At 43.7% G+C, this 12606-nt stretch overlaps 1 protein-coding gene across 1 annotated transcript in view; it reads left to right on the forward strand.

Moving 5' to 3' along the window:
• Positions 1 to 12606, forward strand: part of KIF13B (kinesin family member 13B) — a 194849-nt gene that overhangs the window by 136591 nt on the left and 45652 nt on the right. Inside the window, exons 32-34 of the mRNA XM_010840317.1 lie at positions 5167 to 5319; positions 6573 to 6650; positions 8228 to 8281. Of these exons, the coding sequence (XP_010838619.1) occupies positions 5167 to 5319; positions 6573 to 6650; positions 8228 to 8281 (285 nt within the window). The remainder of the gene's footprint in view (positions 1 to 5166; positions 5320 to 6572; positions 6651 to 8227; positions 8282 to 12606) is intronic.

Raw genomic sequence — 12606 nt, forward strand, 5'->3', positions numbered from 1 at the left:
AAGACAGATCAGGTTTTGGAAGACTGAGAAGATTACACAGTACTTGGGCTTCATTTTAGAGTTCTTTTATTGCAGAGTGCTTTTGCTCTCAAATAATGTCAAATAGTGACTAAATTCTTCCCTGGCTCTTCAAAGTATTAGGCTTACAAGGCAAATATTAACTGTTTGATTGTTTAATTTTGAACCTGCCGAAACTTTAAAAATTGAACCCCTTTTCGAGTTAGACTAGCTGCAAAATCTTGGGTCTGTAATAGGTTGCTCTTTGTATGCTTGGAGGAGCCTGGTAGGCTGCAGTCCATGGGGTCGCTGAGGGTCAGATACGACTGAGTGACTTCACTTTCACTTTTCACTTTTGTGCACTGGAGAAGGAAATGGGAACCCACTCCAGTGTTCTTGCCTGGAGAATCCCAGGGATGGGGGAGCCTGGTGGGCTGCCAAGTATGGGGTCGCAGAGAGTCAGACATGACTGAAGTGACTTAGCAGCAGCAGCAGCCAGAGGTTTACTGTTTATTCTTTGTATCTGAATGCTTTCTCTCTTTTTCCAGTTGTTTCAGATCTTAACTCTATAAATGGTTTGAATGCAGTTGAGAAACACAATGCAATGAACCACCCTTTTCTCCCTTCATCTTTCTTCCCCTCCTTCCTTCTCATTTGCAATTTTCTTTTTCTCTTTAACAGGGCATTTATTCTTCAGGTGACACGGTTTTCAAAGGGCAGAAGTGTGCAGTAATCAGCGGAAAGATAAACAGACGGCCTCACGTGATGGGGCTACCTGTTAATAATTTGCTAAACGACTAAGTTGGCAAGTGTTAGGGTCACATTATCAATTCCTGATGATAAAAAGGAAAAAATGAGACTTAAAGCCTACAGTGTAAGGATTTGTTATTTATTTAAAAATAAGCTTCTTAAAAGCTGTGTTTCATCATGAAGAAGCCTGGGAAAGGTCTTTGTGTTTCATGTTACAGAGGCCATGAGGACTCAGTAGCAAAAAGAAGTGGTTATAGACCAGAGAGCAACAGGAGATGGTTTTGCCTTTCTTTTTCTTCTTCCCTTTTTGTTTTTGTAAAGCAGCTAGAATGCTTTCATTGCTAATGGGGGTATAAAATGATACATTCACTGGCTGTTTATTATCAAGTTAAATAGACATCTACCCCATCACCCAGTAACTCCACTTATAGGCCCTTATCCAAGAGAAATGAAAACATGTATCCATAAAGATTTACATAAGAATATTCAAAGCTGCTTAATTCAAAACAACCTAAAGCTGGAAGCAACCCTAACATCCATCAACAGAGGAATGGGTAAATAAAGTATGGCTTATCCATACTGTGGAATATTACTCAAGCATGCAAAGCAATGAACTACATGATGACCAGATCTCTTGAGTCACTATGTTACGTGAACAACCACATGCGGAAGGGTATAATTCCATTTTTGTGAACTTCTGAAACAGGCAAAACTAATCTGTGGTGAAAGAACTGATCTTTCCTTAGGGGAGGGAAGGAGTTGAACTTTGTGAAGTAATGGAAATGTTTTATATCTTGAGAGGGATGTGGATAACGTGGGTAAATATGTTTCTTTAAAACTCAGAGACCTTGTCTCTCAGAAAACCAAGATATGTCTGTTCCCATCAGATACCAGAAAGTATTCCATGTCCAGTGGTGAACAGAATACTCTCATCAGGAGTCAGGAGACCTAAGTTCTAGTCTTGCCTCTCTTGCTAATTATGTGGCCTTCCTCTTTCCTTGTCTGTAAAACAAGAATGATTCCTAGGCCCAAATGAATTACTGTAGGAGAGAAAAGTTTTGTGAACTTAAGCTGGCTTCTGAATTTTTCCATATTTTATCTGTTCTAAGGCTTATGTTAATTAAAAAAAAAAGTCTTGAAGTTAGACTGTGTCTTAAAATTGATGCTGTCTTAAATTTAATTGGCCGAGTTTTTCTTTTTTTTTCCTCCTTAGTAATATATAAAATAATATTCTCTTAAAGTTGATGGCATCTTAAGATGCAGTGGCATTTAGATACATTCAGTTCAGTTCAGTCACTCAGTTGTGTTCTACTCTTTGTGACCCCACGGACTGCAGCATGCCAGGCTTTCCTGTCCATCAGCAACTCCCGGAGCTTCCTCAAACTCATGTCCATTGAGTCAGTGACGCCATCCAACCATCTCATCCTCTGTTGTCCCCTTCTCCTCCTGCCTTCAGTCTTTCCCAGCATCAGGGTCTTTTCCAATGAGTCAGTTCTTTGCATCAGGTGGCCAAAGTATTAAGAGTTTCAGTTTTAGCATCTGTCCTTCCAATGAATATTCAGGACTGATTTCCTTTAGGATTGACTGGTTTGCTCTCCTTGCAGTCCAAAGGGTTCTCAAATGAGTCTTCTCCAACACCACAGTTCAAAAGCATCAATTCTTCAGCGCTCAGCTTGCTTTATAGTCCACCTCTCAGGTACATTCATGATTACTGGAAAAACCATAGCTTTGACTAGACAGACCTTTGTTGGCAAAGTAATGTCTTTGCTTTTTAATATGCTGTCTAGATTGGTCATATCTTTTCTTCCAAGGAGCAAGCGCCTATCAATTTCATGGCTGCAATCACCATCTGCAGTGATTTTGGAGCCCCCCAAAATCAAGTCTGTCACTGTTTCCATTGTTTCCCCATCTCTTTGCCTTGAAGTGATGGGACCAGATGCCATGATCTTAGTTTTCTGAATGTTGAGTTTTAAGCCAACTTTTTCACTCTCCTCTTTCACTTTCATCAAGAGGCTCTTTAGTTCTTCGTTGCTTTTTGCCATAAGGGTGGTGTCATCTGCATATCTGAGGTTATTGTATTTCTCCTGGCAATCTTGATTCCAGCTGGTTCTCCATCCAGCCCAGCATTTCTTATGATGTACTCTGCATATAAGTTAAATAAGCAGGGTGACAGTATACAGCCTTGACGTACTCCTTTCCTGATTTGAACCAGTCTGTTGTTTTTGTCCAGTTCTAAGTTTTGCTTCTTGACCTGCATACAGATTTCTCAGGAGGCAGGTCAGGTGGTTTGGTATTCCCATCTCTAAGAATTTTCCAGTTTGTTGTGATCCACACAGTCAAACGCTTTGGTGTAGTCAATAAAGCAGGAATAGATGTTTTTCTGGAACTCTCTTGCTTTTTCGATGATCCAACAGATGTTGGCAGTTTGATCTCTGGTTCCTCTGCCTTTTCTAAATCCAGTTTGAACATCTGGGAGTTCTTGGATTATATACTGTTGAAGCCTGGCTTTGAGAATTTTGAGCATTACTTTGCTAGCATGTGAGATGAGTGCAATTATGCAGTATTTTGATCGGTTTTTGGTATTGCCTTTCTTTGGGACTGGAATGAAAACTGACCTTTTCCAGTCCTGTGGCCACTGCTGAATTTTCCAAATTTTCTGGCATATTGAGTGTAGCACTTTCATAGCATCATCTTTGAGGACTTGAAAGAGCTCAACTGGAATTTCATCACCTCCACTAGCTTTGTTCATAGTGATGCTTCCTAAGGCCCGCTTGACTTCACATTCCAGGATGTCTGGCTCCAGGTGAGTGATCACACCATCGTGGTTATCTGGGTCATGAAGATCTTTTTTGTATAGTTCTCCTCTGTATTCTTGCCACCTCTTCTTAATATCTTCTGCTTCTGTTAGGTCCATACCATTTCTGTCCTTTATTGAGCCCATCTTTGCGTGAAATGTTCCCTTGGTATCTCTGATGTTCTTGAAGAGATCTCTAGTCTTTCCCATTCTATTGTTTTCCTCTATATCTTTGCATTGATCACTGAGGAAGGCTTTCTTATCTCTCCTTGGTATTCTTTGGAACTCTGCTTTCAAATGGGTATATCTTTCCTTTTCTCCTTTGCCTTTTGCTTCTCTTCTTTTCACAGCTATTTGTAGAGTCTCAGACAACCATTTTGCCTTTTTGCATTTCTTTTTCTTGGGGATGGTGTTGATTCCTGTCTCCTGTACAATGTCACAAACCTCCGTCCATAGTTCTTTAGGCACTCTTGTCTATCAGATCTAATTCCTTGGGTCTATTTGTCACTTCACTGTATAATTGTAAGGGATTCGATTTAGGTCATACCTGAATGGTCTAGTGGTTTTCCCTACTTTCTTCAATTTACGTCTTAATTTTGTAATAAGGAATTCATGATCTGAGCCACAGTCAGCTCCCAGTCTTGTTTTTGCTGACTGTATAGAACTTCTCCTCCTTTGGCTGCAAAGAATATAATCAATATGATATCGGTATTGACCATCTGGTGATGTCCATGTGTAGAGTCTTCTCTTGTGTCGTTGGAAGAGGGTGTTTGCTATGACTGGTGGACTGGACTAAATGTTCGGTTTTACCATATGATGGTATGTAAAACCCCAAGCAAACTTATTGGCCAGCCCAGTGTATTTTGCAGTTTTTGATGTTGTTATAACAAAATTCACAAGTAAAGGATCTGATTTTTTCCCAAGAAGAGTGGTTTGTTATGAGCCACATGAGCTTGAGAGATCTGATTAATTACGTTAACAAAATCCCTCCCGTGACATGAATACATCCCATTTATATGCCTGGACCAGCTGTGTCCATGGAGCTGGGCAAGGGAGAATATGCCTGGGGGCTTCTCTGCTTGGTCGGCTTCCAGTCTTGGGCCTCTGTCTGCAGAGTTGGGGATTGGACTATGTGGAGAGTCCATGGGAGGCTGCTTATTGAAAGGGTTGCAATCTCGCCTTTCTTCCTACTCTTACCCTTCATCCCTATGTCTGCCTCCTGCGAGGGTCCAGCTGTCACCTCAGCTCCTTAGTCCTCCCTCTGGCCCCTCAAGATGTGTTCCTAAAGTACTGTTGTGGTCAGGTTTCCAGCTTGTTCCCCAGATCCTTTCTAACCAGGAGTGTGTTGGTTCACAATGGAAGTGCAGGAGAGGACAGATTTGTTGAAAACGTGCCGTGTTTCAACTGCTCTGGTTTAGCCTTTCGAGTGACCCCAGCCAGCACGTATTCCGTGATTTCTGTGGGAAAATGCATTTTGAGTTCCAAGAGCTGACTTTAAAATGGAACTGGGAATACATCCCATTTGTTCATTCGGTAGGCTTTGTGGATTCGTATAGATAAGATGCCTCTGTAGCATTTTCTTCTGCAAGGTACTTAGTTTTAATGTATAACTTTCCATTCTCCAGGATGCTCAGGGAGTAGAGGAACGAGAAACGTTAGCAAGGATGGCAGCTAACGTGGAAAACACGGCATCTGCCGACTCAGAAGCGTACATCGAGAAATACCTCAGGAGCGTGCTGGCGGTGGAGAATCTCCTCACGTTAGACCGCCTTCGCCAGGTCAGCTGATGGGGACAGGGCAGGGTGCCAGCCCAGCTCAACCCAGGGTTTGACTTTCCGCAATTCACAGTATTGTGACGTCTAAACTTTTGAAACCTCTTAAGTGGAGCATATTGATTTACGTTAAACTTGCCGGGTGAGTCTTCGAAGATACAAAAATGACATTTGGAAGTTACTTTTTCCAAGACCCTAAACGGTAGCTAGTTGCCTGGACAGTGCTGTGCTGTGTGCTCGGTCGCGTCTGACTTTCTGCGACGCCATGGACTGCAGCCGCCAGGTTCTTCTGCCCATGGGGATTCTCCAGGCAAGAATACTGGTGTGGATTGCCATGCCCTCCTCCAGGGGGTCGTCCCAGCTCAGGGAATCGAACCCAGGTCTCCCACAGTGCAGGCGGATTCTTTACTGACTGAGCCAGTAGTGGAAGGAAATATATCACTCTTGCTGGTTAAGAAGTATTTTACAAATTCCTTGACACTGGACAGTCGCCAAAGAAAAATGTAGCCCTGAGGCAGAATGTTGTGTCCTTTCTTGGCCTCCACAGCCTCAGAGTGGATCTCTAAGAGGGAAAACAGAGGTGCCAGCCATAAACCCAAGGCTCAGAGAAGCTCTAAACATCAGTTTACGTAGCTATGTTGAAACTTTTAAAAAGATTTTAAAGTTACTAATTTAGTGTGTGCCAGGTCTTAGTTGTGGCCTGTGGGTCTAGTTCCCTGACCGGGGATCGAACCTGGACCCCTGCTATGGGAGCACAGAGTCTTAGACACTGTGGACTACCAGGGAAGTCCCAAACTTTTTTTTTAATAAACAAAAATACTAATGAAACATAAAAGTGAATGGTCTGCTTTTCATAATTTTTTCTCCTGGGACTCACTTGTGGCCAGCTTCAGGGGAGCCATCAGTAGATAAGGAAAGGAATGAACCACATAACCTGTCAGCTGCTTAATTACCTTTGAATATTCCACAGTGACAGTAATTGGGTCATTCTGTTGTATGAAGTAACAGCTGTCATTTAAAGAACCAGGGGACTTCCCTGGCAGTCCAGTGGTTAGGACTATGTGCTTCCGCTACAGGGGGCATGGGTTTGATCCCTGGTCAGGGAACTAAGATCCCACAAGCTGTGTGGCATGACCACACCACTCCAGTAAGTAAAGAGCTTGGAATATGTCCACAGCTCAAAGCCTGCTTTAGACTCTGTTGCTCTGGAAGTGTGTGTCTCATGCGTGCTTTTCCTCTGTGTTTTCTCTGACCCACAGGAAGTTGCCGTGAAGGAACAGTTGACGGGAAAAGGGAAGCTGAGCAGGAGGAGCATCAGCTCTCCTAATGTGAACAGAGTGAGTGCGTGGGACCCCAGCCTGTGCTCAGCCCAGGACCTGCTTTTGCTCCTCCTCTTTCCTTGGGTAACTCCTTTCCATCCTTTAAGTCTCATCTCGGGTATCATTTCCTCCTCTGCACTGACTGTAGTTCTCACTTCTCTACCCCGTAGCATCGTTGCAGCCCTCCATCTCTGACCTTCCTAATGTTACACGGTAAGCATCCGTGTAAGTCCCTCTGGATTTGCTTCTCATTTATCTTCATACCTCGGGTGCCTGGCACAGTGACTGTGTCAGGTGAGCAAAGCTAGCGTAGTGCCTGGGGAAAGCCGTTTGAATTTTCTAGCCTGAACTTAATTACTTTCAGGTTGAGGAGAAGTCTGGACCTTGTTTATAAACTCAGTTGCTCAAAGGTCATCCAGGGAGCATAAGTGAGTGAGTCAGTCAGGTTTGTTCTGCCACGGTGTCATAAGTTTGTTGTTGTGTTTTAAAACATAGATAAAATTTACATGAATATGAAGCTTACAAATAATTCTTCACAAAGAAATAATGCTTGAAACCCTGTGATTTATCTCTACTTTCCTTACTTTTGATAAAGAGGTGGATGTGAGAACTAGTACACTGTTGTCTGAACTTCACACCAAGGGAAACCATGGTATAAATGTTGAAATAAAGAGTAGCTGACCCTTAACCCTGGTGTTGGAGAGATCCCAGTGACAGACAGGACAGGATGGGTGTCAGGCTGGAGGGCACAGGTGGCTCCCTGAGACTGAGTGATGTCACTGGTGATCTCAGACGGAAAGATTGGGAACATTCTCAGACAGTAAAAAAAAAAACCTCCCTTTAACTCAGATAAATATCTTCTCACTCCTTCAGAAAATGAAGTACTAAAATGCACTGAATGATGTACTAAAATCTCTGTATGTGCAGAGACTTTGTACTTAGAATCCTATGATTTAAAATAAGTAGTTTCTGTGTATACATTTACTGCAGTACCCAGAGAAAGGAGTCGTCAGATCAGGACACGATAAGGTAACCAGTGGGCTTCCCTGGTGGCTCAGTGGTAAAGGACCTGCCTGCCAATCAGGAGACCTGGGTTCAGTCCCTGGGTCGAGAAGATGCCCTGGAGAAGGAAATGGCAACCCACTGCAGTAGTCTTGCCTGGGAAATCCCATGGACAGAGGAGTCTGGCGGGCTACAGTCCATGAGGTTGCAAGAGTCGGATACGGCTTTGCAACTAAACAACAGCAACAACAAGGAAACTAGTAGCCTGGTATCCTTTACATAGAAGTGAATAAACAAATCAGGTGTCCCTTACTTGGGCCCAGTTGGCTATTACCGCTATGTGAGCTGGACATCTGATCTTATACAAACCTGCCTTGTTCAAAGTGTTAATTCAATGAAAAACAAAAACAGCAACCGTGCCTAACAGGGTGCCAAAGGCCGTGAGTCTAGTCTGCAGCTTGGTCTTGGCAGCCTCTCTCATACCACCCGCTTTAACATTCTGTTGATTTGGTTTTCTAAGCGATGTATTTCCAGGATCATGGATGTGTGTGCTTTTGCACACAAAGGGCTAATTCTCTCCGTTCCCTCTTCAGTTGTCTGGCAGCCGCCAGGATCTTATTCCACCCTCCAGTCTGGGTAGCAACAAGGTAAGTGCTCAGAACTATTTTCTGTCAGTCTTAGACATGTTTCCCATCCAACTTTTCCTCCTCTCAAGTATCACACGCTCGTTGTGCATGCCAAAACTTCTTCCACTTTTCAATACTATGTGAAATTTATTGGAAAGTGTTTAGAGTTCATTTCTTTTTATCTGCCAGTTAAAATAATGTTACTGAAACCTTATTGTTACTCTGCTTTTTAAGGGTTAAACAATTTAGTTGCTTAAGTTCCTATTCCTGTTGAAAACATATTCTTCCGGTTTGTGTCAGAAAAGGAACTTCATTTCAGATTTTTAATAGTTAAAATATGGATGAAGTAATTGAAAATTTGTGACGAATAAGACTATGTTTAAAAGTTAATATTATATGTTAGAAGAAAGAAAAATAAGGGAACAGAAATTTTATTAGCTGGGATGTATTTATGTACTTGTTAATATAGCTTTCCCCAATTTAACGAGTTTTAAGCATAGATAATTCACTATCATTTACTTAAAAGGATCACACTGAAAACAGTCATAGGTGGATGGTTGGATACGACTGAGATTGCACTAGTTCATCAATTCATTGACTCCCTTCCGTGAGTCTAAAAGTGTGCTAGGGTTTAGCACTCCTCGATACAGGTCCACTGATAGGTGTGATGGGCATAGCACAGTTATAATCACCTAAACCAAGCAGAGTGTTTGGAAAACTGTCATTATTGATATAATGAATAATTTTAAGGAAAATATAAGAAAAACCATGACTTTTTTTTTAATCCATCTAACCCAAATCCTCTATCATAAATTCATTGAAAAAAGTGGCCAAAAGATTTTCAGCTTTTCTCTCTTGCTAGTTTCTTTATGTTTAAATGGAAAAAAAATACAAAACAGTAATATCTACTTGAAAGAAAATTATTGTCTCATCTACGTTCAAATAGAATAAAGGAATATAGATGCTATAATAGAAGTATGCCTAGATAGAGTAGGAACCCAGAGGAGGACGTGGACACTCCTGTAGGCATTATTCAAGGACCAAGAAAGGCTGCAAAGAGGGGAACCCCTCTCCGCGCCGCTCCCCCCGCTGCCACCGCCAGAAGCTTAACGTTGAAGGATGGTAAGATCCACCCAAGCCGAAGGGATTGAAGCAAGAGTGTGAACAGAAGCATGGAGGGAGAAGGAAGCCTGAGTCAAGCAGAGGGTGCAGTGCAGGGCAGAGCCCAGAGAGAGGGCCCTTGTTTCAAAAGTTGCTGTATGATGTATTGGGGAGTTGTGGGGGAGCTGGGCCACTTTTAGGCAGTCCACCTCGACCCCACTCATGTTCCTGGCTGTGGTCCATAAAATTATGTTAGAATAATGTATATAGTAGAAATGTGTACTGTTATCAACACACAAGTGAGGGTGGACGGAGCAGGTCTCGGGGAGAGGTCTCGGCAGTGGGAGGGGAGGGGAAGGGAGTCAGGACCCGCGCAGGAGAATGGAGCCTCTAGAGCTCTGGGGACGTGAGGGTCGAGGTGGAGCTAGGGGGAGACTGGCTGACACGGGTTCTGGGAACATAGTAGAGAGAAGAATGTGAGGAGGCAGGTTTGAGGAAGAAAATGATTTAGTTCAACTTTGGACAGAAGGTGTGTCAGCCAGTTCAGGGTTCTGGAAGCCTGAGCTGAACACAGATTGGGGAGCTCAGGGCCTGGTTGGAACAGTCAAGGATTCACCCGAGTCTCCTGAATTGGCCGTAAGAGGTTCAGACAAGGAGGCGAGGTTGTGTGGGGTGACAGTGATGTTTAAGGGCTTGTGCAGGGGGAGCAGCCGGCCAGGGTGACAGACGGGAGTCTTCAGAGACGAGAGGTAGTGGGGACAGCAGCTGGGAACCTGGAGGAACTCCTCCTGGATGCTTCAGAGACTGTACTGACTGAAGAGACTATTTTGGGTGTGAGAGCGAAGTTTATTGGAGGCCTTTTCCCAGGGCAGTCTCTGTGGAGGGTTGGGGAGAAGTTAGGACATGGGTTTTTGGTTGTTTTGGGTTTTGGTTTTTGTGGCCACAGTATACAGAATCTTAGTGCCCCAACCAATGATAGAACCTATGCAGGAGACACTAGTTCGATCCCTGGGTCTGGAAGAACCCCTGGAGGGCAGGTCATGGCAACCCACTCCAGTATTCTTGCCTGGAGAATCCCATGGACAGAGGAGCCTGGCAGGCTGCAGTCCACGGGGTCACAAAGAGTTGGACGTGACTGAAACAGCCGAGCACACTTGCACCCCTGCAATGAAAGCATGAGGTCCTAACACTGGACCACCAGGGAGTTTCTAGCAGGATGTATTAAATAAGTAAATAATGTCGCACGTTTTTTGTTACTCTACCAAGACCTTCCCCTTTTCAGTCATCTTGATGTCCTGGGGCCCCTGGGTTAGGGATAGGAAACTTAGTGAAGATGAGGGAAGTCTGATTTCCACCCTCTCAGGTTGTACTGGTGTCCTGGCACCGCCCCAGCAGCAGAGGGCTGGCTCTGCCTGCTCTGTGTCAGCGTGTTTCCCATTCTCATCAGACACCTCCAACAGTGAAGGACCCTTCTCTCCCACTGCAGCAGTTTGGAGTCTTCTGTCTCACCCCTCTGCATGGACAGTGTCCCTGGGCTCTGACGGACAGTGGCAGTCTTGTCAGGGAGAGCAGAAGGGCCAGCTTCCCATTCCTAACTGTGCTCCCAGGTCAGCCGTGGAGCCATCTCCTCATCTTCCTGTAGACTGTTGGCCCCCTCGGTCCTGAACAGTTACCAGGTACAGCCAGGCTTCCCTCCACCTCATCACTGTCACCCTGGATCCCTTGCTTCCTGCTGTGTCCATATCAGTAGGTTATATGAATGTCCATGTATCTAAATCAGAGACCCTTTGCTGTCACTAGGGGAGAGGTAGAGGAAAACTGCCCTAAGACAGGTTTAGTGGATGGACCTGTTGAATGAGTAAGGAGACTCAGGTGACAGAGGACCACACCTGATGTTAGGAAACAAAGCCATGAAACACTTGGCAGAGGATTTGACTCCAGGCTCACTTCAGCAGGGAGCACAGAGCGGCTGCCCCGTTTGCGGATGAGGGGCTCTCACTGGTTTTATCATCTAAAGCAGAGCATCTTAAAAGATTGTTAGAATAAATATTCTTAAAATTGTGTTTTCTTCCTAGAGAGTAAAGAAATCTTTCCCTCCACCAGTAGCAGCAAGGAACAGAAGAGTCCTCCCTTTGGCCTTTTAAACCAAATAGTGGTAAACTGCATCCATAATGGCATTGCCTTGAATTCAGAATTGTTACAAAGCTGCCCATAATAGCATTCCTCAGGATGGGGTAGTGTTTAAACTAGTTGATGTGAGAATCATTTAGATCCTATTAAAACCCCTTTATACAGCAGCAGTGCTTACAGAGGTAAGAAGTGACACGTACCTGAGGGCCATTGCCATGCTGTTCATAATGGCAGAAGATTGGAAACAAGTCACATGTCTGTTGGTTTGACCTGGTTAAATATGTTTTATCTATGTCCATGTGCGCACACACACACACAAATGGATACTATGCAGCTATAAAAATTATTAGGAACCCCTCCAGGTTCTAATATGGAAAGAGCACCAGGATACACTTAGTGATTAAAAATGCAGGGCAGCACAGTGTGCTGCTGTTTGTGCGGGAGTGGGGAGCGCGAGAGAAGAGTGTGTGTGGCTGTTGCTAGGTGTACACACGCATGCAGGAACCCTGTAAGGATGTATCATAAACAGATGCCGCTACTTCCTGTCTAGGGAGAGGGTGGGAGTGTGTGGGGACCCGAAGCAGGAGGCTTCTCATGGTGTGCCTTTTTATATTACTTGGTTTTCGGATCATGGGAACAAATTACCTACTGAAAGAATTAAAAGGAAAATATGTTATTCTCTACCCTTTATGGTAGGTAGATTTTATTCTCCTATAAGTAGTGGTTTGAGAAACTCTCCAGTTGCTTTATCTATAATAATTTTCACACAAAATCCTCGAGCGATTATTGAAGAAATTGTTTTGGAAAACCTCAGAGACTCATGTATTTTTCTTTTCTTTTGGGGACTTCCTGCATTCTTCAGTTTTCAGAGATCCAGGGAGAGGTAATTAATCCATTAGGTTTTTCTGAATGAGTGGGATACATGTATTATCCTCCTATTGAAAGCATGCTTGCTTTTAACTTGAGAATGCGAATGCATTTTTAAATGTAGTTTTTATAAGACAACCGCATTTGACACTGTACTAGTTTTTTTTGGGCTCTTACCCTTTTGTAAAAATAACTTTGGAAGTCAGGATATACAGTTCTTCGTTCCCTGGGACTATGAAAATATCTGT

The sequence above is a fragment of the Bison bison genome, unplaced genomic scaffold (assembly GCF_000754665.1).
Source record: "Bison bison bison isolate TAMUID 2011002044 unplaced genomic scaffold, Bison_UMD1.0 scf7180017864143, whole genome shotgun sequence".
NCBI classification, from domain to species: Eukaryota; Metazoa; Chordata; class Mammalia; order Artiodactyla; family Bovidae; genus Bison; species Bison bison.